Genomic DNA, 23,101 nt, shown 5'->3' with positions numbered 1-23,101 from the left:
TTTTATTCAATTTAACAGATATTGAGTACACAAATATAATATTTTAGGTGCTGTAAGAAATGAAGAGATCAAATAATTCATTAATTCTGCCAAAATATATGGTGTATTTTTAGTATAGTTTACATTATAGTTTAGCAGATTTTGGAAGCCAAATGTATTGTGGAAAACTGCGAAAGACAGGAAAAGCCAAATTGTTTTATGCAAATAATGGTGTTTCAGCTCCTTTTGTGTGAGAAAGGAAAATAATTGTTAGAAGTTATCAATTATTGTAGGCTAGTGAACTAATGAAATATTTGAATCCTAGCTTGAAGAAGTAGTTTGCTGTTGCTGTTGTTGTTGTTATTTTACTTTCAAATATGTACAACCCAAATTAATTCTACCCTAGTGAATATCTTTGATTATTCAACTCTTTTATTGGATATATTAAAAAAAGATTTGACTTGGCACAAAATGTTGTTGCCAAATGTTGCAATGCAGGAGCCACTTCTTTCAAGTGGTTTTAAAAATCACCAGTATCTAGTAATATTTAAATGTAATTTTAGACTTCCTATTTAATAGAAAATGCAAAGATGTTTTAGCATAGCATACTTGAGTAATCACAGATTTCAAATAAGATCCAAATTGCTGGTTTTGTTTAATATATAGTGAAACTTGGTTCCCTCTAAATTTATTGTTATCATTTTTACAAATTTTCTTGAACATATGCTGTAGGCAAACACTGTAAGCCCATTTAAAAAATATCCCAAGTTTGTAGGTGGGGAAAAAGGAGGGTCACTGATGCTTACATACAGTGAACTTCAATGTGGAGTGATATGTGGGGCCATTTCTTTAGGAAATAACCAATGTTAGTACCTTTAGGTCTTTTTCTTGGGGCTAGCCAGACCTTCAGAAAAGACTCTTTCAACCTCCTATAATTTAAGCCCACTTGCCAGTGTTCTGGGCGCTGAATGGTGGAAGAAGGCTAGAGGTGGCAGTGTTGAACACGTACGGACATTAAGTAACCTTTCTGATAACACCCCTGTTTTCAGACTGTAAACTCTTAACTGTGTCTGGTTTTCTAGCCCAGCTACCTTGTTTTACCTTTTCCAGAGGATAATCCTGGAGTGTTCTGATGATGAGGAGGGGATCTGGCATGTTGATTGCTTTTTTAATAGGCTTTCCTCTAAGTCATCTGTTTTTAGCCACACCTTCACCTCCACTTCCATAAGTACTTGGTGCTGCCAACTCCTGAGCCTTTTGAAGGTTCTGCCGTGTAGCATGGGTTTCTTCTTTGCTATCCCTGTTAACCTTCTTTCTCCTCCCCAAGGTATGAGCCAGCTTTCTAGCATTTAAGTCAGATCTTACGGAGTGATCTGATTTGTTATTGTGTTTTCTCTCATTTCCTTTGTTCAAGTAGCTTCTGCCTTTTAAACAATTGTTTAAATTCATTTTTGAGGTGTTTGGAGAGAGTAGAGATAAATGTGTTCTGTTGCATAACATTTACCTTGGGATAACTTGATAACTTTATATTTAAACATGTTATATTTTAAAAATGACTAAATCATAGCATTAATATTCCAAAATCAGTCCTATATAGCGTTAATAGTTTTAAGGAGTACTTTAATTTTAATGTCAAAATTATGTATTCATATGTACTTGATTTTTTTATACTGTGTTGATACAAAAGGACCTGCAACATTCTGCAGTATAGTTTCCTTAAACTGATTATAAGAAATTGTAGTCTGGATGCATTGACTAAATGAGGAATGGGCAATTAGATGAATAATGATAGGTTAGAAATGTGGAAAGTAGTGGTTACCCAAAGAATGAAGTGTTTTTTTACTAGGAATATGGGAATTTCATGTCATCTCCATAACATGGGAACTCTGTATCTCTCTTAAATGTAAAAGTTTTGGTTTATCTTATGATACGGAACTACAAAAACTTTCCCCATTGTTTAGTTGTTACATAACTTTTTAAAAAATGAATATTTTTGTATAGCGTATTTGTTATTGAGTATGGAGAACATCATGCTTGATGTTGATCAAACTCAAATTATTCCATTAAAATCATATTTGTAAATTAAAATATTCTATATATATGTGTGTGTATAGAGAGAGAGAGAAAGAGAGAGGAGAAGTACTTAAATGTGTGTGTATCCTCCTTGGAGCTATTAGTATGAGGTTTATATATTTTATAATACAGAACCATTCTTGCAACACTAATTTAGTATTTTTTCAGTTTTTGTTTATAATTCATGACATTGTGAGTCTGCCTTCTTCACTATTCTCCAGATAAAATCTAGAACAGTCATCCAATAATTAAGCCAGAAAGGGAGTATGAACAAACATGAAGTAAGGATGTTTGTGAGGTAATTTTCAGATTATTTAAACTTTTATTATTGTTATTGCTGTTGCTTTTTATGTACATCTTTTCTTCTTTGAAAAAGTTTGGGTTACAAATACATAGTTCCACTCTGTTAACGATTTTCTTTTTTCTAGTATATAAGGTTATCTTCTCACTGTAGGACTAGATATTGAAGTAAGTAACAATAAAGTTTTTTTAATAAATAAAAGTTTATAAGCATAGTAACAAGTAACAAAATAGAGACAATCTGAAAAGCTGTCATAATAGCAAATTTGTGTATTTTCCTATTTGATTCTGTTTTTTAGTTTTTTTTGTGCAAGTAACACTAGGCATGTGAAGGTAGTGATGAGTGGAAACCATGTGGGGAGGAGGCACGAGGCATGCCTCCTCCTTCCAGTCAGGATAGTATCAGTGGAAGCCTAATGGGAACCTAGAACTCCCATCTGCTACCCAGCAGTAATGAGTAGTCTCTCCCATTTTTGAGTGTCAACAGAGGCCAAGTTGAGAACCTGAACTTCTATCCCCATATAGCAGTAATGAGGTAGTCTCTCTCTTTCTTCTGATGGAGCAGTATTAGGAAAAGCCATATAAAACAGAAAATTTAAACAAGATCCAGTCTCTTAATTCTCAAAATATCCAGATTTCAATTGAAAATAATTTATTATAAAGACAATCTCAACTAGGTTGAAAAAGGTAATCAATAGACACCAACACCAAGATGGATGTTCTAATTATCTGACAAAGATTTTAAAGCAGCCCTCATAAAAATGCTTCAACAAGCAATTAGGAAAATACAACAAGTGCTATAAGGAAAGTACAATTTGAATGACAGCGCATTTCTCACTAGAAACCATGGAGACCAGAAGGAAGTAGCACATTTCTCAAGTGCTGAAAGAAAATAACTGTCAAGCAAGAATTCTGTTTCTAGTGAAAATATCCTTCAGGAATATGGGAGAAAATCAAGACATTGTTAGGTAATGGAAAACAAAGAGAAATTGTCATCAGCAGAGCTATCCTAAAAGAATAGCTAAAGGAAGTTCTTTAAACAGAAAGGAAATGATAAAAGAAAAAATCCTGGAAAATCAGGAAGGAGCAAATAAGTTTTGACTAAAGAAGAGGAGAAGCCAATATGATGACAGAAGCAGAGACTGAAATGATGCATCCACTAGCCAAGAAATGCTGGCAGCCCCAGAAACTTTTTTTGAGATTGAGTCTTACTCTGCCACCCAGGCTGGAGTGCAGTGGCATGATTTTGGCTCACTGCAACCTCTACCTCCTGGGTTCAAGCGATTCTTGTGCCTCAGCTTCCTGAGTAGCTGGCACTACAAGCAGGCACCACCACACCCAGCTAATTTTTGTATTTTTAGTAGAGATGGGGTTTCACCATGTTGGCCAGGCTAGTCTTGAACTCCTGACCTCAGGTGATATGCCTGCCTCGGCCTCCCAAAGTGCTGGGATTACAAGCGTGAGCCACCACACCTGGTGTCTGATGTGTTTCCAAATGTATGTAGAGAAAGTATTTAAGACAATTATGTTCTAACTGAGGGAGAGTAAAGAGACATAAAGGGAAGTAAGGTGTCTATATTTTATTTGCATTGGTAAAATGGCCCTAGTAGACTGTGATTAAATATATATGTATGTATATGTAATGCCTTAAAGCAACTCTTAAAACCACTTTAAAAACTATACAAATTGACAGACTGAAAAACACTAAATAAATCAAAATGGAATTCTAAAAATGTTCAAGTAACCATCGAAAGGCAAGAGAAAGGATCCAGAAAAACAATAGAAAGAACAAACAGAAAACAAAAAAAATAAAAATAGAATATCTCTACTATATCAATAAACAGTATATCAGTTAAAAGATAGTTTGGTAAAGGAGATTTCATAACTATATGCTGTCTGCAAGAACTCTTCAAATGTAATAATACCACAAGTAGAATAATATAAAAGGATGGAAAAATATATATTATGCAGCCATTAATGAAAAGAAAGCATTTATGCCAGATAAAGTAGACGTTAGAGCAGAGGAAATTACCAAAGAAGAGAGGGACATTACATAATGATGAAAGGGTCAATCCACCGAGAAGACATAGCAGTCCTAAATGTGTGTACACCAACACTGAGGCACAAAATGTGTAAAACAAAAACTGAATGAACTGAAAGGAGAAGTAGACAAATTCATGATTATGGTTAGAGACTTCAGCACCTCATTTTAACAACTGGTGGAACAACCAGACTGAAAGTCATCAAGGATAAAAAGAACTTAAAAACACCATTGCACTAGTTTCCTGTTGTTGCTGTAACAAATTGCCACAGAGTTGGTGCCTTAGAACTATGGAAGTGTATTTTCTTATGGTTCTGGAGGTCAGATTCCAAATGAGTCTTATGGGGCTAAAATCAAGGTATCTACTGGACTAGTTCCTTCTGGAGACTCTGGAAGAGAATCTATTCCTTACCTCTTCTAGTTTCTAGGGGCTGCCAGCATGTCTTGGCTTGTGGCTACATCATTTCAGTCTCTGCTTCTGTCATCATATTGCCTTCTCCTCTTCTTTAGTCACAACTTGCTCTGCCTCTCTCTTATAAGGACACTTTTTTTTTGGAAAAGAATAATAACATCTTTATTTGCCAATGACATAACATTATATTCTATAAATATGACTGAATCTATGATAAAGCCAATTATAAAAATAAGCATTTGTTAAGATAGCAGGATAAAAATTAAAATACAGAAATCAATATGCTTTCTTTTTTTATTTTTTTTTTACATGTACATGAATTTTATTGTGATAGTGCTCATGGTGGCATACAGGGAAGATTAAATACATTCCATTATATGTACATCAAAGAATAAAATATAGCCACCAAAAATAAACTGTATTAATGCAAGTTGACTTAGATGCTTTTCTATAAGGCATTTTTGAGGAAGAAAAGCAAGAGGAGAAAGATAAATATAATGTCATCTATTTTTGTAAAACATAAAATAACCAAGAAGCCCTTTATTTCTACCTGAATAGGCATATTTGAATTATATGAATATCAGTACTGCAAAGGGTCTGAGATTTTATTCTATTTGCAAACTAACAAGTTAGCCTTCTTTTTTTTTTTTGTTAGTTTTGTAACCTATTTTTTTTTATTTTATTATCTTTATACTTTAAGTTTTAGGGTACATGTGCACAATGTGCAGGTTAGTTACATATGTATACATGTGCCATGTTGGTGTACTGCACCCATTAACTCGTCATTTAGCATTAGGTATATCTCCTAATGCTATCCCTCCCCCCTCCCCCAACCCCACAACAGTCCCCGGAGTGTGATGTTCCCCTTCCTGTGTCCATGTGTTCTCGTTGTTCAATTCCCACTTATGAGTGAGAACATGCATTGTTTGGTTTTTTGTCCTTGCGATAGTTTGCTGAGAATGATGATTTCCAGTTTCATCCATGTCCCTACAAAGGACATGAACTCATCATTTTTGATGGCTGCATAGTATTCCATGGTGTATATGTGCCACATTTTCTTAATCCAGTCTGTCGTTGTTGGACATTTGGGTTGGTTCCAAGTCTTTGCTATTGTGAATAGTGCCGCAGTAAACATACGTGTGCATGTGTCTTTATAGCAGCATGATTTATAGTCCTTTGGGTATATACCCAGTAATGGGATGGCTGGGTGAAATGGTATTTCTAGTTCTAGATCCCTGAGGAATCACCACACTGACTTCCACAATGGTTGAACTAGTTTACAGTCCCACCAACAATGTAAAAGTGTTCCTATTTCTCCACATCCTCTCCAGCACCTGTTGTTATAAGGAAACTTTTAATTACATTTAAGATATACCCAGGCAATCCAGGATAATCTTCCTGTCTCAAGATTCTTAATTATATCTGAAAAGTCTCTTATGCCGTATATGGTAATGTTGTTAGGTTCTTGGGAATAGGACCTGGATATCTTGGGGGCCATTAGTCAGCCTACTATAACCATCAGTCAGCAGGATTTAATCAATATTTGTATAACACTCCACTTAACAATATTAGAAAACATTTTTTTTCAGAGCATAGGCTCTATCTTGCCACAAAACTAACCTCAACAAATTTAAAACAACTGAAATCATACAGAGTACATTCTCTGACTACAGTGGAATCAAACTAGAAATTAATAACAGAAAGATAATAGAAAAATTCCCAAATACTTGGAAATTAAATAATACACTTCAATAGAGCTTAAAAAGAAGTTTCAGGAGAAATTTAAGAAATAATAATCTAATTGAATTACAATGAAATTACATGTTAAGATTTATGAGGCACAGCTAAGGGAGTGCCGAGAGAGAAATTTATAGCACTAAATACTTAATAGAAAAGAGGAAAAACCTTCACCTCAAGAACCTAGGAAAAGAAGAGCAAAGTACATCCAAAGCAAGCAAAAGGACAGAAATAATAAAGATAAGAGCAGAAATCAATGAAATTGAAAATAGAAAAATCATAGAGAAAATCAGTGAAACAAGAGTTGGGGTTTTAAAAAAGATAAATTAATAAACTTCTAGCAAGACCAACAAAGGAAAAAAATGAGAAAAAACAAGTTACCAATATCAGAAATAAAACAGTATTAATATAGATTTTGCAGTCATCAAAAAGATAATAAGGGAATAATATGAACAACTATGGATGTAATGGACCAGTTCCTTGAAATGCAAACTGTTACAACACACTCAATATGAAATAGACAATTTGAACAATCTTTTAACTAATAAGGAAGTAGACTTCATAATGTAAAACTTCTAAAAAATTAAAACTCCAAAACCAGATGGTTTCATTGGAGAATTTTATGAAACTTTTAAAGAATTGACACCAATTTTATATAATCTCTTGAGGAAAGAACACTTTCCAGTTATTCATATTGGGAGTTTGTATTATCCTGATACCATAAGTTAGTGTTATCCTCATACCACAAGACAGTTAAATAAAATAACTACAACTCAATATCCTTTGTGAATAGAGGTGTAAAAATTATTAACAAAATATTAGCAAATAGAGTTTGGCAATATATAAAAACAATAACACACTATGTCCAAGTGGGGCTTATACCAAGTATGCAAGACTGGTTCAATATTAGATAATAAATCATTATAATCCACCATGTTCATATCAATCAATGAAGAAAAAGCATTTGATGAAATTCCTACTCATTTATGATAAAAACTCTCAGAATCAAAGATTAAAGACTGCCTGAAGGAAGCTTATCTAAAGCTTATTCTCTCCATAAGGCACATCACATCACAGTGTTGTGCTAAGGAACACCAGATGGCACTTCAGTAATGTGCTTAGAGTCCAGTTTGAACAGGGAAATCAAAAACAAAAAGCACAAATATGTGGAAATGTGGCACTAAATAGACCCTGAAAAGCACACTTGTTTACATTGAGAACTGAAACAGGGCAGACCATTGCTTTGTTCAACTTTGATTGGGAAGGTGTATGTCAGATGACTCAACTTTTTCACCACTCTGCAGTTGTCTGTGAAAGATCTCAAAAATGCCATGAGAATTGATTTGGAAGACAAATTTGTAAATATGGAATCCACAAATACTGAGGATGGACTAAGGTACAAATCTAACAAAACGTGTCCATATTTTGTATGCTAAAAACTACAAAACACTGATAAGAGAAATTTCAAAAATAAAATAAATGTAGATATACCATGTTTATGGATTAGGAGAGTCAACATAGTAAAGATGACAGTCTTCCTCAAATTAATATACTAGTTTAACACAATTTTTATCAAAATCCCAGCAAGATTTTTTTGTAGGTATAGATAGAATGATTCTAAACTTTATATGGAAAGGCAAAGGAACCAAAATAGTGAAAATAATTTTGAACAAGAAGAATAAAGTTGCAAGAATCAGCCTTACCTGATTACTGGAGATGTAAAACAAGCAAGATTATTACGTATCTACAGTAATCAAGACTATGTGATATTGGTGGAGGGATAGACATATAGATTAATTAAACCAAATAGACAACCCAGAAATAGACACAACCAAATATTCTCAACTGAATTTGACAAAGGTGCAAAAGCAATTTGGTGGAAAAGGGATAGCTTTTTCAGTGAATGGTGCTGGAGCAATTGGACATGCATAGCAAAAAACTGAGTATCAGCTTAAACCTCATACCTTATATAAATATTAACTCAAAACGGAACACAGCCCTCCATTGTAAAGTGGAGCACAGCACTCCAATGTAAGGTGCAAAACTATAAAACTTTTGGGAGAAAAGATAAAATTGTCAAGATCTTGGGTACACAGAGTTCTTTGACTTGACACCAAAAGTATAATCCATGGAAACAAAAATTGATAAATTGAGCTTTGTCAAATTAAAAACTTTTGTTCTGCAAAAGACTCTGATACAAAGATGAAAAGACAAATTATAGACTAGGAGAAAATATTTGCAAACCACATACCTGGCAATGGATTTGTTGTATCTAGAATATATAAAGAATATTTTTATATCTAGAATGTCAAAACAGTAAAAACAAACAATCCAATTAGAAAATTGGCTGAGCGTGGTGCCTCACGCCTGTAATCCCAGGACTTTGGGAGGCTGAGGTGGTTGGATCACCTCAGGTCAGCAGTTTGAGACCAGCCTGACCAACATGGCAAAACCTCGACTCTACTAAAAATACAAAAATTAGCCGGGTGTGGTAGTGCACATCTGTAATCCCAGCTATTGGGGGGGCCAAGGCGGGAGAATCACCTGAACCTGGGAGGCAGAGTCTGCAGTGAGTTGAGATCACACCACTGCACTCCAGCCTGGGTGACAGAGCGAGACTCCATCTCAAAAAAAAAAAAAAAAAAAAAAAAAGGATAAACGACATGAAGAAACATTTTGCTGAAGAGGATCTATATTAATAGATGGCAAGTAAGGATATAAAAATGATGTTTAATATATTGGCCGTTAGGAAAATGCAAATTAAAATCACAATGATAAATTAGACCTATCAAAATGTCAAATAAAACACATTGACAACCCCAGATGCTGGCCAGGATATAGAGAAACAGAATTGCTCTTCTGTTATTGGTAGAAATGTAAAATAGTATGACCACTTTGGAAAACAGTTTGGCAGTTTTTAAAAATATGAAATATGCAACGATCATAGGACTCAACTCTTGCACTTCTTGGCATTTATTCCGGAGAAATGGAGTTATATTTCCCCAAAAACCTGTGCACGAATGTTCATAGCAGCTTTATTTGTAATAACTGAAAACTAGAAACACCCCAGATATTCTGTAAAGGTGAATGGTTAAACATACTGGGTACATCCATATCAGGAATACTCTCAGCAGTGAAAAAGAATGAATTGTTGATACATGAAACAACCTGGGTGGATCTCCAGAGAATATGCTGATTGAAAAAAGCCTAATGGCTACTATTAAAAAGTCAGAAAACAACAGATGCTTGTGAGGTTGTAGAGAAAAAGGAACGCTTATACACTGTGGGAGTGTAAATTTGTTTAACCATTGTGGAAAACAGTGTGGCAATTCCTCAAAGACCTAGAGGCATACCATTTGACCCAGCAATTGCATTACTGGGTATATACCCAAAGGAATATAATTCATTCTGTTATAAAGATACATGCACACATATGTTCATTGCAGCACTATTCACAATAGCAAACACATAGAATCAACCGAAATGCCCATCAATGATAGACTGGATAAAAAAATGTGGTACGTATACACCATGGAATACTGTGCAGCCATAAAAAGGAATGAGATCATGTCCTTTGCAGGGACATGGATGGAGTTGGAAGCCATTATCCTCAGCAAGCTAATGCCAGAACAGAAAACCACACACCACATGTTCTTTCTTATAAATGGGAGCTAAATGATGAGAACACCTGGACACATGGTGGTGGGCAACAACACACACTGGAGCCTGTCGGTGGTGGGAGGTGGGAGGAGGGAGAGCATCAGGGAGAATAGCTGATGGTTGCTAGGCTTAATACCTAGGTAATGGGATGATCTGTGCAGCAAACCACCATGGCACACGTTTACCTATGTAACAAACATGCACATCTTGCACATGTATCCTAGAACTTAAAGTAACAGTTGAAGAAAAACAAAGAAAAAAGCCTACCTCAAAAGATTACGTGGTTCTATTTATGTAACATTCTTGAAATGTAAGAATTAAATCAGGAACACAATAAGGGTGAAGGTAGAAGAAAGGGGAATGAGGACTGGGTAGGGTGTGGAAGGACTGTGACTGCAAAAGGGTAACAGGAGCTGGCCATGGTGGTGTGCGCTTTTAGTCCCAGCTACTCAGGTGGCTAATGAGGGAGGACTGCTTGAACCTGAGTACGAGGTTGTAGTGTGCTATGATTGCACCTGTGAATAGCCACTGGTACTTCGGCCTGGGCAACATAGCATAACCACATCTCTAAAAATAAAAGAAGAGAAAGTAAAAGGGTAACAAAAGATCTTTATGGACGGTGTTGGAATTGCTCTCAATGTTGACTATATCATTGTCAATATCCTGGTTGTGATATTATAGTATAGTTTTATAAGATGTTACCTTGGGGAAACTGAGTAAAGCGTACATGGATCTCTCTGTATTATTTCTTATAACTACATGTGATCTGTAATTACCTCACAACAAAATGTTTAAATAAAATATTAAAAAGTTATGAATCAAGCTGACAAATCTAAATAAAATACATTTTATCTTCCTACTTAAATATACTTTCATAACCTCTTACAAGGCCAACTTTAGTTTAAAATTCTTAGACACCTTGATCTTGAACTCCTGATCTCAGGTGACCTACCCACCTCGGCCTCCCAAAGTGCTGGGATTACAGGCATGAGCCACCGCGCTCATCCAGAATTCTTGGACAGCTTGAGGGGTTCACAGTAAGACAGGTGATGTGGACAGAGCTGGGCTCTGGCATCCAGCCTTCAGCCTGCTCCCCTTTCTTTCAATCCCTAGCTCCATCCTGTACTACAGGGGGTGTCATGTGAATGCATGCAGACATCCTGGACCACTCAGCTCCATTCAGTCACCCTCTACAAACAGCTGCCCCTTAGGCCTAGGAGTGTGAAATACACACACACACACACACAAAACACACACCTCCACAACTGATTATATGTGTGTGTATAGTTGTATATAGTTGTATAATAATACTTAGTTCCTTGGGAAGAGAAAACCCTATTACTTTTCAACTTTAGCGTATTTGGCTTTCATATACTTTATAGGACTGCATTATATGTGAAAATAGAGTTCTACCTGAATATACAAGGTTATTAGTGATGGGTCAGCAGACATAGGGAACCAACAAATGCAGATGCTATGAGCATAGGAAAACAACTGGAAGTGAATTCTCATGTACTTCTGAGTTTAAGGATGCCCATCTGCTCAGAGTATCTCTTTTGGCTTATGGATATTTTCCTATGATTGTTCTGTCAGTTCTGCATATTTTACCACCTACATTTGATTTTTATCACTTCTTTCTCTCATTTTACTGAAACTATTTCTAATATATACATAGTGGGTTTCAGTGTTTTTAGAAGTCTTGCTTAAATATATGAAATTATATAGTAGATTTAGAAAGTAAAGTAACTATAACATTGCAGAGTTCAGATATTACTATTTATTTTATTTTTCATTTTAAAGGGATTTATACTTTTTTATTAAAGTTTTCATATTTCAAATATCTTGAAAATGCTGATTTTGAGTCTCCTTTAAGTGTTTTCTTTACCTAGTTCTTTTTTTTTTAGATGTTCAGAAAATCACTGGTAAAGATGTTTGAAGATAAAGGATTAGACTGCATTTTTTTGGAAACTAATATGAGCATGAAGAAACAGTATCACATGGTTTATGAATGTATTCCTCTTCCCAAGGAAGTGGGTGACATGGCTCCCATCTATTTTAAGGTATTTATAAGTAGTCTTTGCATATACACTTATTTTTTGCTATAGTGCTATTTTACAAATATTGTTGTCTTTATTAACGTATTTTTCTCCTATATACTTATATCAAAATTTATATAAAGAAATGAAATAGGCCGGGCACAGTGCCTCACTTGGAAGGCCAAGGTGGGGAGATCACCTGAGGTCAGGAGTTCAAGACCAGCCTGGCCAACATGCTAAAACCCCATCTTCACTAAAAATACAAAAATTAACTGGGCATGGTGGTGGGTGCCTGTAGTCCCAGCTACTCAGGAGGCTGAGGCAGGAGAATCACTTCAACCCAGGAGGCAGAGGTTGCAGTAAGCTGTGATGGCACCACTGCACTCCAGCCTGGGCGACAGAGCCTGATCTTGGCTCACTGCAACTCCTGCCTCCTGTGTTCAAGCAATTCTCCTGCCTCAGCCTCCTGAGTAGTTGGGACTACAGGCATGCACCACTACACCCAGCTAATTTTTGTATTTTTAGTAGAGATGGGGTTTCACCATGTTGGCTAGGATGGTCTCGATCTCTTGACCTCGTGATCTGCCCGCCTCAGCCTCCCAAAGTGCTGGAATTATAGGCATGAGCCACTGCACCTGGCCTACACTAAAGCTTTTATGTGATCATTGAAGATGCTTTTATATTGAATGTGCTATATTACAGTGTCAAGCCAAGCAACTGGTACCTTTTAAATAGGTAACAGCACTGTATCTGTTCTATTTAAATAGAACTTATTTGAATGTTATTTTATCTTTAAAATTTGCTTCATTAATAACAATACTGTAAAAACATGAGGTTATTTTATATTTATCACTCTGGCTTTTCTTTCTTTTAAATATTTCTTTACTATAAATAGTAGTAACATTGCTTAGCATAGGAAGTCTTACTCCATTTCTATGTATTTTCTCCCTGCATTTTAAAAAATTCTTATTTTTTAAATTACAAATTGACAAATTTTAGTTATATAAATTCTGAGATCAAAAGCATAAAATATGTGAGGGGTAAATAAAAGCATTGAGTTGCATGCAATCAAAGTTAAGTTACTATCTGCTTGAAATAGACTTATGCTTCCTGCACTTTTAAAAAACAGGCTTTATTTTCTAGAGCACATTTTTTTTCCTGTATTTTTACTTCTTCATTATATGAGCAGAAATAGTTCAAGTCCTGGGTTGCCAGAAAGCATGTAAATTACTCTGTTGCCTTTTGGAAAAAGAGCAGTAAAGCTAAATGAATTTATTTAGTAATCTCTATGAATGCAGTGCTATAAATGGAACTTTATGATCACAAATTACGTTTCATATTAAATTGATTGGTCTTATTAAGGATTGCCATGTAAAGTTGGGCTCAAGTTAGTACAACAGTTAAGAATGAGTAAAAGAATATTATCTTTGGCTAATGGTAGGATTTCAAAAATTTAAGAAGTTCATATTTTAAATAGCTAAAATTAAAGCCTTAATCAGTTCAGAATAATGGCCTACTATGTATAATATACCCCATAATTAATTTGTTATATTACTTGTTATAAGCTGTCTCTTTTTATTTACTTACATATTCTTTTTTCACTTAACAAATGGATATTTCTTAGAAAGCCATAATGGAATCTGATGAAGAGTGGTCCATGAACAAGAAGTTGATAGATCTCTCTTCAAAAGATACCAGAAAGTCTGTAAGTATCAATTTTTTCCTGGTAAAAGAAATTACCCTAGTGCTCAGGATCTTTATTAATTTCCATGTCTTAGTTGACAAAGGGACCATTTGGTTGAGTGACTGAAGGCGAAGTTACTAGTTCCACAAATGAAGTTATTTTTATCCTACCTGGTCTAGAAAATGTTTATTTGTTTGTAGAGGGTTTTTATTTGTTCACATGAATGTTTCTTCCTGACCTTTGGCCTTCTGCCACTGTAGTCCCTATAATTGGCTATGGCAGCTATTAGAATCTGCTGTGAGAACTGCTGTGGCGAGCTTCTCAGCCCCTGTGGGACAAATGGTGAGAAGGGCCTTCTTGAAATATATTGTTCTGCAATTACACTGAGAGAAAAATTTTCCTAGATGTTCCATTTTGAATTTGGAACTCATTTTCTTTTTCTTATACAAAGGTTCACTATTACGTTCCTATAAAACTATAAAATAGTAGCTGAGTTAGATTGTGGGTTCTTTTGGAGACTTGCCTAATCATACCTCATAGTTTAATCTTTATTTGTAGATCACCTTTTACATACAAGTTACACGTAAGTTGAGCACGTCTGGTAATGATTTTTTCTCTTTTCTAGAAATACAAATTAAATGGAATGGAATAGAGACTTAATAGAAGTGTGGTTCCTTTTTGTTTTTCTATTCAAAAAGTAGTTTATTCTACAAATATTTATTGTGTGCCTGATATTTACCAGGCATTGTTCAAGATGCTTTTGGTACACAGTGGAACAAAACAAAGATTCCAGACTTGATGGAGCTTATAGTCTAGTGCTGGAGTTGGCAACTCAAGCCCTGCACACTAAACCCAGTCTTCTGCCTGTTTGTGTAAATGCACTTTTATTGGAACACAGCTGCACTCATTTGCTTAGGTATTGCTTATGGCTGCTTTCATGGTACAAGGGCAGATTTGAGTAGTCCCTACAGAGAACATATGACCTGCAAAGCCTAAAATATTTTATTATGTGGTCCTTTTCAGAAAAAGTTTGCCAGTCCCTATTCTAGTAGGTGTCATTGGAATACTTCTCTCCCATTTCTTCTTTTGGAAAGCCAGACTCCTGTTACATGTCACGTAACTAATAGGATTCTTTATTACACTTATTATATTCCAGTCAAAAGATTCCATTTTATTACATTATTCAAGATACATAGTTTTATTTTAGAGGTAAAACATTATCTACAATCATTTTCTCTTGTCTGCTGGTGAATTGGGCCAGACAGCATATTAAAAAACAAAGTAGAACAAAACAGAAACTCTAAATGTACTGTTTACTTCTCTCCTTTATGTGCCTATAGAAAAAGGCATTTAATGTACATACATCTTTTATGCTACGTTTTTCACTTCTCATGTTATAATTTCTCATGCTGTTAAGTATTCTTTCACAACACAATTTTAATGACAGTTGAAAATATTTCAAAGGAGAAAAAAAATTTGATATATTAGTCCCCGTTTTCTATACTGTGTATACGTTTTCTTACTGGTGAACTATCTAGTACCTTATTATGTGTTTCTTTTTTAAAAGCTCAATGAGTGCCTGAATTAAGTAGCCAGGAGGTCTTAATATTTTAACTTAACATTATGAAACATAAGAAACACAGATACTGTAAAAATGGCAGTTGTATATTCAATTTTAAAGCATTTCAAAGATAGCAGCAATTGCCTTTATTAAGGCATCACATAGTATTGTATCTGAGACTAGCTGAGGGTTACAGTCAATGAAGGATGAGCCAGATGACCTCTTGAGATCCCTTTTACCTTTTTTTTTAGACAGAGTCTAGCTCTGTCACCCAGTGATGATCACTCCACCTCCAAGGTTCAAGCGTTTCTCCTGCCTCTGCCTCCTGAGTAGCTGGGAGTACAGGAGCGCGCCACCACGCCTGGCTAATTTCTGTATTTTGTGGAGACGGGGTTTCACCATGTTGGTCAGGCTGGTCTCGAATTCGTGACCTCGTGATCTGCCTGCCTCCGCCTCCCAAAGTGCTGGGAATACACGTGTGAGCCACTGCACCCAGCCCCTTTTAGCTTTAAGATTTTATAATTATGTGGATGGAAGTGAGAATGAGAAGAGTACATAAGTATAAGAATAATTCCAAAGGAGGTCACTTTTTGGTTAATAAACTTTCCATTATCTTTTCAAAAATTAATAAAAGTATTTTTGAACATGAAGTGAACAATACTGAGTTATTTTAACATTATTATTACTTCTGAAAGAACCTTATTATACTTCTTTTAAAAACTTTATGTCCTTCCTTAATAATTTCATGAAATATTTTGCCTGCATCCTTGAGGGTGGGGTGGTTTTTTTTCACTGTGTAAATTCTTGGCTTATAATAGAGATTCACATATATGTAATCCGTTCTGATTTTTACAAATTTATGTTTTTCTTTGCTGTATGAAGGTAAGCTTCTCTTTATCTGCCCATTTTGTTCATTTTCTTTGGCCCATTTGCTTTCTTTTCAGTGTAATGTGAGGTACATGGAAATAAACAGGAAAAACAGATCTGAGTGTTCAATGCAGAGGAATTGCATGATAATAAGTAACTGTCGAGAAAAGCAGTCATTTTTCACAAGGCTGTTTTAGTGAGATTGCATGAGAATTCTTTCTGAACTTTAAAAAATGGTATTTTAAGTTTAATTTTGTGATAACTATAGCAATTGAAAAAACATACAACATTTAGAAATTGATGTTGTAAACTAAGGAAAGCACTTCTCACGAAAATGTGGGTTTACCAGAGGCCTTCAAACTCAAGGATACTTATAAGAAGTCAGGAGTAACATCTGGAATAAAAGTGAAAAATCCAAATACTTCTATTTTTCTACCATAATTAAAAAGTTTTGCTTTAATTCTGTCAGTGCCTTTAAAGAGTGGTGCCAGAGTTCCAAATGCATTTCCTCTGACTGGCCAGTGCACAAAAAAGAAAGTGCTAAATGTACATACACTTTGGTACTAGAGCCTTTGCAACGCCTGCTAACAACTCTTCTAGCAAGCAGCAGGTTGCACCTTTTGCAGCCTGCAGGGAGTAGAGAAGCTTGTGACAGCAGTTGCCTTTGTGTGAAAGTAGTAGTGTGTTCATTGTGCCATCTTGGCAAATATGCCATAGGTTGTTGAGCCTTGGCATGTATATTGGTTTCGTATTGCTGCTGTAAGAATTACCACAAACATATTGGTTTCGTATTGCTGCTGTAAGAATTACCACAAACATATTGGCCTAAAACACCATAGATTTATCTTAAAAATCTGGTGATCACAAGTACAAAGTGGGTTTCTTTTGGCTAAAATCAAGATGTCAGCAGGCCTGCATTCCTTCTGGAGGCCCTAGAAAGAATCCATTCCTTTGCCTTTTCTGGCTGTTAGAAGCCACCTGCATTCATGGCTTATGGCCCCTTCCTTCGTCTTCAAAGCCAAGAGTGTAGTATCTTCCACCTTCTCTGACTCTGACCTTCCTATCTCTCTTATTAGTGTCCTTATGATTACATTGGGCCTATCTGGATAACCCAGGAAAATCCCCTCATCTCAAGATCCTTAATAATATCTGCAAAGTCCCTTTTGTCACCTAAGCCAGTATATTCATGGCAAATTGAGGACTAGGGCATTTCTTCATGTTTCTCATGAGACTCAGAGATGTTAATTAACTTGTCTGAGGTAACACACTTATAAGAATCAGAGTTGCAATTGGAGCCTTGTCTGTCTCTTTTACTTTGTTTTTTCCTAATAGTCAAGGTGATAACATGATTATTATATTTAAAAATGTGGAAATATAGAAAAATTAAAGCCACAAATGGTAACCCATTTCTCTGTATTTAATGTTATATACTATTTTGTGAACAGATTTTTACGTGTGCTTTTTAAATAACATGAAAAACTTTTTATAAGCCCTAATTTTAGTTGCCTTGTAATATTTCAAGGTGACCACTCTCCACTATACCATACTGTGCCCTTCCACATTGTGCCTTTACACAATACACAATTTGTATAGTTAAGTAGGACCATGTGATTCAGTGCCCAAATAAGTAAGTACAGACTATATGAGGGAATTAGAGAGGAGAAATGTTGCTATAAATTGACCCACTTGGATAATTTCTAGTGGCAAAGTTTGGGCTTTGAAGCAAAACTTGCAAGTACACAAAATCTACTTAATTGATAGAGAAAACAAGAATTTATGGCTTTTCCTAGTCATGAAATAGTTTAAAGTGTGTGTGTGTGTGTGTGTGTGTGTGTGTGTGTGTGTAGAGAGACAGAGGGAGGGAAGGAAGGAATAAGGAAGGGAGAGAAAAAGACAGTAGGGATTTAATCCTGGAGATATTTTGAAATAAGGCTGGTAAACTAAGTGTTGCTGTATCCACTTCACCAGCTCATAAAAAATTATGATTGTTTTTATATAATTTATCTTTGATAAATATATAACTGTAAAGATTCAAGGAGAACTCTAAGTATGTGGCCAGGTCCCTCTTGCCGTTCTGCATTGTGAGTAGAAAACAAGAAGGCATATACTTATTCTCTATTTGTATAGTCTAAGGGAAATTATTCTGCATTTGTATTTTTAAAAAGTATAATTTTCCCCCTTGGTTTTCCCCAAGGACAGCAAAATAGTTGGTTTTGATTATAATTCATAGATAATGATGAACTATCTGGCTGAAAGGCTACCAAAATGAGATATTTTACTCAGAAAGTTAGGTCATTGTTTAAATATCTCTAGAATTGGAAATTCATTTTGTACATTTGTCTTGAGGAATGCTTAAGATTACTGTCCTTCCAGAGAAGAGGGGAGGGATTAAACTTAACTTTCTGGTTTCATACTGTATTCCATTTGTGATTTGTCTGTTTATTTAGATACCCAGAGGGTTACCTTACTTCTCTGTGGATTTTGGCCTTCACGGAGGGTTTGCCCATGTCATTGAAGATCAGCACAGATTCCCTCATTACTTTGGAAAGGTAGGCTCACAAATTTGATAAAATCCGAGAGTTAGCAATTTGGTAACATTTTTCTTTTGAAAGGAAATAAAAACTTTGGGCACAGTATACAAAGAAATTGGTGAGTACTGCTCCACCCAGTTTTTAGAGAGAGAATACCTAGCAACTATTAATAAAAATATCCTGGAATGTATATAACAGAGCCAGGAATGTTACTTTGGAACCAAACATTTCTTGACAGTGTCAACAATTGCTATAATGGTTGTTTTTGGAGGAAGCCAGGCTTGTGTTGAGAATGATGATAATTGTTAAAACTTATTAAGGGCTTACAGTGTGCCAGCTACTGTTCTAAGCATTCATTTAATGCTCACAATAATCCTATTGTGTGGATATTATTATAAATTTCACTTTACAGATGAAGAAACTGAGGTACAGAGAGATTAGGTAACTTGCCCAGGGTAATGCGCTAATAAGTGACAGGACTAGGAGTATATATAGTCATGGTTGAACTAGAGAACAAATTTTCTCATCTTCATTTATAATTAAGCAAGGCATAGTCCAAGAAGAACACATGACTCATTTTACGCTGATAGTTTCTGGGCAAATATTAGGATACAGATCTTTTGATTCACTACCACAGATTGCCTTCCTATATTCTGTGGGGTATAATCTTTAAATTAAAGTCTACAGAATAGTGTCAGGAACTGGAATAAAGTTAATGCAGCAACTGAAACAGTCAAAAGTAGTCTGGGCAATGATTGCTCTAGAAGTGAGCCTTTAATCTAGTGTAGATCAGGCCTTTCCATTCATATTTATCCCTATGTAGCCAGGCCCTCTAAAAAAGAGGGGCCTTGGTGAACTCTGCTTGGGATTCCCTGTTCTCCACCCTGCTCCCCACTTTCATCTCCTGCAGAGGACCGTCTTCTGCAATGAGTAGAAGTATCTCAAGAGGAATCTCAACTCCAGAGGTTGGATTCAAAACTTTTTAATGCTCTTGTCCTTAGTGGGTTAACCAGCGTAACAAAGTAACATGCATCTTTGAACTATTATAACATATTACAGAAACAAGTTTGAGAAGTGTTAAGAATTTTTTTTAACTAGAAAGAAATGTTTTTTCACTGTTCTGAAAAATCCTGTTGTTATACAGTAGAGCTTTATAACCAAAAGCTCTATGGCTGGATTTATTAAAAACAAAAACAGGAAAACAAAACAAAACAAAAACTTGGTTGTAGAAAAAAGGAAGTAAAATATCCATTTTTTAAAAGTTGTATATATTAAACTGGGAGATTGCCCTCTCTTCACGTATTATTCATGCATTCTGGTTTATATGATACAGTTTTGGAGTTAAAAGTAAATTTTCTCTGTCAGCATTGTGTCACTGAGCCATTTTCCTCAAAATTTGCTTTTTAAGAAATAGCCTGTGGACTCAAGACCTCCCTGCAGTCTGCTGCTGAAGCAGTTGTTCAGAGAGCAAGAAGAGATTATGGGGATAGTCTTTCCATTAACAGCTGCTTTGATAACAGAACAAGAGTCAAGCTTATATGGTAGATTAAGACAAAACTTGGTATTTTATAGACAGTTTTAGGTAAACTTTTATAAGCTAGGGTTTTTTAAACTACATTGCTTATTTGGACCAATGCTGAGAAACTCTTGAACTAAATCTCAATTTGCCCCATTTCTCTTTTCTCCTATCTCTGTTGACCCCTTTATTTCCCTTCCCTGATGACAGGAGATTCCCTTTTCCATGAAGCATCTCCTGGTCTGTCCAACAAATAGATTTTTTTTTTTTTTGAGTCTCCACAAATGGTCTGCTTTGGCACTTACCTTCTACTTTTTGAGACAGTGTGCTGCATAGCTGGGTTATTATTCCTCCCACCACAGCTCCAGATTCTATTCTGTCTGAAGACAACTGTGTGTCTTCACTTCACAATCTCTGTATCCCCTACAACATACGGCATTTGCTTCTGCGTAGTAGGTCCCTAAGTAAGATGAAGAACCTGCATCTGAAAGATTATGTGGTTTGTGCAGGATCTCACCACACAGTCCAGTGGAGCTAGACCGACTATGCAGAATTTGATCCTTAGTCTGTTTTTTGTTGTTGTTTTGTTTTTTGTTTTTTGCTTTGTTACCATACTGCCCTCCCTCTCAGCATTTAAGCGTTAGGAGGCTCCCCCATGTCTTTCTGTACATGGATACTCACATGCCTAAATTTGATTTATTTCTGTAGCTAACAGCATAGGAAGAGGATCATGAAGGAAATCAAGAATAATAAGCAGATAACCAAAAAGCCATTTATTATGGGACTTGAGAATGTGATTTTTTAAATGAAAGTGATATATAATTTTTAATTCTATCAATAGGTTTACTTAAACTAGTATTACAATAGGATTTTGTTTCCTGAAAAAAGATTTCTGCTAATAGTGGAAGAAACTAATTTATAAATATACTTGGTAGCAGAGAGAGAACATTAGCTTGGGATTCAACTGCAATTGAGCAATAAAGTTAATAATTGCTAGAAGTTGATTAACATTTTTGCAGAATTGTTTACCGGAACCTCTAATAGAGATCAAATTAATTAAATTTCACTTGTTTTCCCTCCCCTTTCTTACTATCTAGTAGACGTGCTAATAAGCAACAAAATGGACAAATTGCTTGATAGGAGATGCAGCTAACTTGGACTCTTAGAATCACACGGTTTGCCTAGTTAGAATTAATTGAAAACATTTTTTTAACTTCAACGAGTATTTATGCTTGAACATTGTCATGGAGAACTACTTGTTATATTTTATAGCAGAATAAACAGAAATAGTTTCATTTCTGTTTTCATTATTTATACATGCTTGTGTTTGTGCTTTTCTCTTTCTTTAAAAGGAAATCATAGGTGGGATGCTGGATATAGAACCAAGACTTTGGAGGAAAGGCATCCGAGAAAGCTTTGAGGATCAGAGGAAAAAAGCACTGCAGTTTGCTCAGTGGTGGAAACCATATGACTTCACCAAAAGTAAAAACTGTTGAGGTGTACCTTCCATTTTAAAATTTCTCTTCAGATCCCGTTCAGTTTTATTTCCATTGCATCTAATGAAGCAACTGACCCTCAGGTCACAGGCAGAGAGAGTCACAGCAGCAGACTGCTCTGGGTCAGTGACAACTGTACATCAGGAGATTGTGTTGTTTTCTTCTTCACCTGCTCCTATCTATGGACTTCATTTTAGTCACCATGGAGTAAAAACCTATACTCGATGATCTGCTCACATTCCTGCTCTCTACCTACTTCTTGGTATTCCGAATTGTTCAGTTAATTTAGAGAAGGCCTTTTCTGAAGGGATATCTAGAAAGCGTAGGAAATCCTTGGTTCAGAGGGAAGTGGGTCTGCTTCATGGTTGTTAAGTCTATTGTCTGGCTTCTTTTGCATTTTTAAAAATAAGACTTGATTTAATTTTAATTTCATAGGATTTTATAGAAAAGCTCTTAATTTTCTACTAGCAGTATATAGTATCACTTCTATTCTTTTTGTTAAAGGAAAAGGAAATGTCCCCAAAGTATTAAAGAATTAAATGATACTGAAAATTTGTATGATTCAAATTTGTTTTTATTTCTGGATTTTTAAATAGTATCTTTGGATTTTGGTGGTTCTAAAAGTCATTCTTCCAAATAATGTATTTTAGGGTTATTTGGGGTTTGCATGAAAGTTAAAATTTATAGCCAAATCATTGGTTTTGAGTTGTACTGATTGTCATAAAATCTTAAGTAATGAGAGTTTTTATTTATTTATCTTTTTGTTTTGTTTTTATTTATTAAGACAGAGTCTGGCTTTGTCACCCAGGCTGGAGTGCAGTGGCCCAATCATAGTTCACTGTAGCCTTGAACTCCTGGTCTCAAGCTATCCTCCTGTTTCAGCTTCCCAAAGTGCTGGGATTGCAGGTGTGAGCCACCATGCCTGGATGACAGTATGGGACATTCTGTTGTCCCTTACTTGATCCAAGGAACGTAATTTTTATTTGTTCTCAACTCACACCATAGTCATATTTTGTAAGTGTAGGGGTTTTATGTTTTGAGTGCTCCTACTTTTTTTTTTAATGGAAATTATTGTTGTAGTAACTTTTTTTTCAGCTATTGGCTTTTTGGAAGCTGAACCTTTTTGTATGAAGTGTTGGATACCTAGATTCAGTGTGAGGTGTACTCCACTGTAACTTATAACTCTACATATTGTTTTTTCTCTTTTT

General features: G+C 35.4%; 1 protein-coding gene across 5 annotated transcripts in view; it reads left to right on the top strand.

Moving 5' to 3' along the window:
- Positions 1-22,445, top strand: part of CWF19L2 (CWF19 like cell cycle control factor 2) — a 132,759-nt gene extending 110,314 nt beyond the window's left edge. For all 5 annotated transcript variants that reach the window (XM_054438811.2, XM_063671394.1, XM_063671393.1 and 2 more), the window contains 4 exons: positions 12,107-12,262; positions 13,863-13,943; positions 18,798-18,899; positions 21,750-22,445. In XM_054438811.2, coding sequence (XP_054294786.2) covers positions 12,107-12,262; positions 13,863-13,943; positions 18,798-18,899; positions 21,750-21,893 — 483 coding nt within the window. In that variant the 3' untranslated portion in view covers positions 21,894-22,445. The remainder of the gene's footprint in view (positions 1-12,106; positions 12,263-13,862; positions 13,944-18,797; positions 18,900-21,749) is intronic.
- Positions 22,446-23,101: the final 656 nt, after the last annotated feature.

Source organism: Pongo pygmaeus, chromosome 9 (assembly GCF_028885625.2).
Source record: "Pongo pygmaeus isolate AG05252 chromosome 9, NHGRI_mPonPyg2-v2.0_pri, whole genome shotgun sequence".
Taxonomy (NCBI): domain Eukaryota; kingdom Metazoa; phylum Chordata; class Mammalia; order Primates; family Hominidae; genus Pongo; species Pongo pygmaeus.
This window is presented reverse-complemented; position numbering and strand designations above follow the sequence as displayed.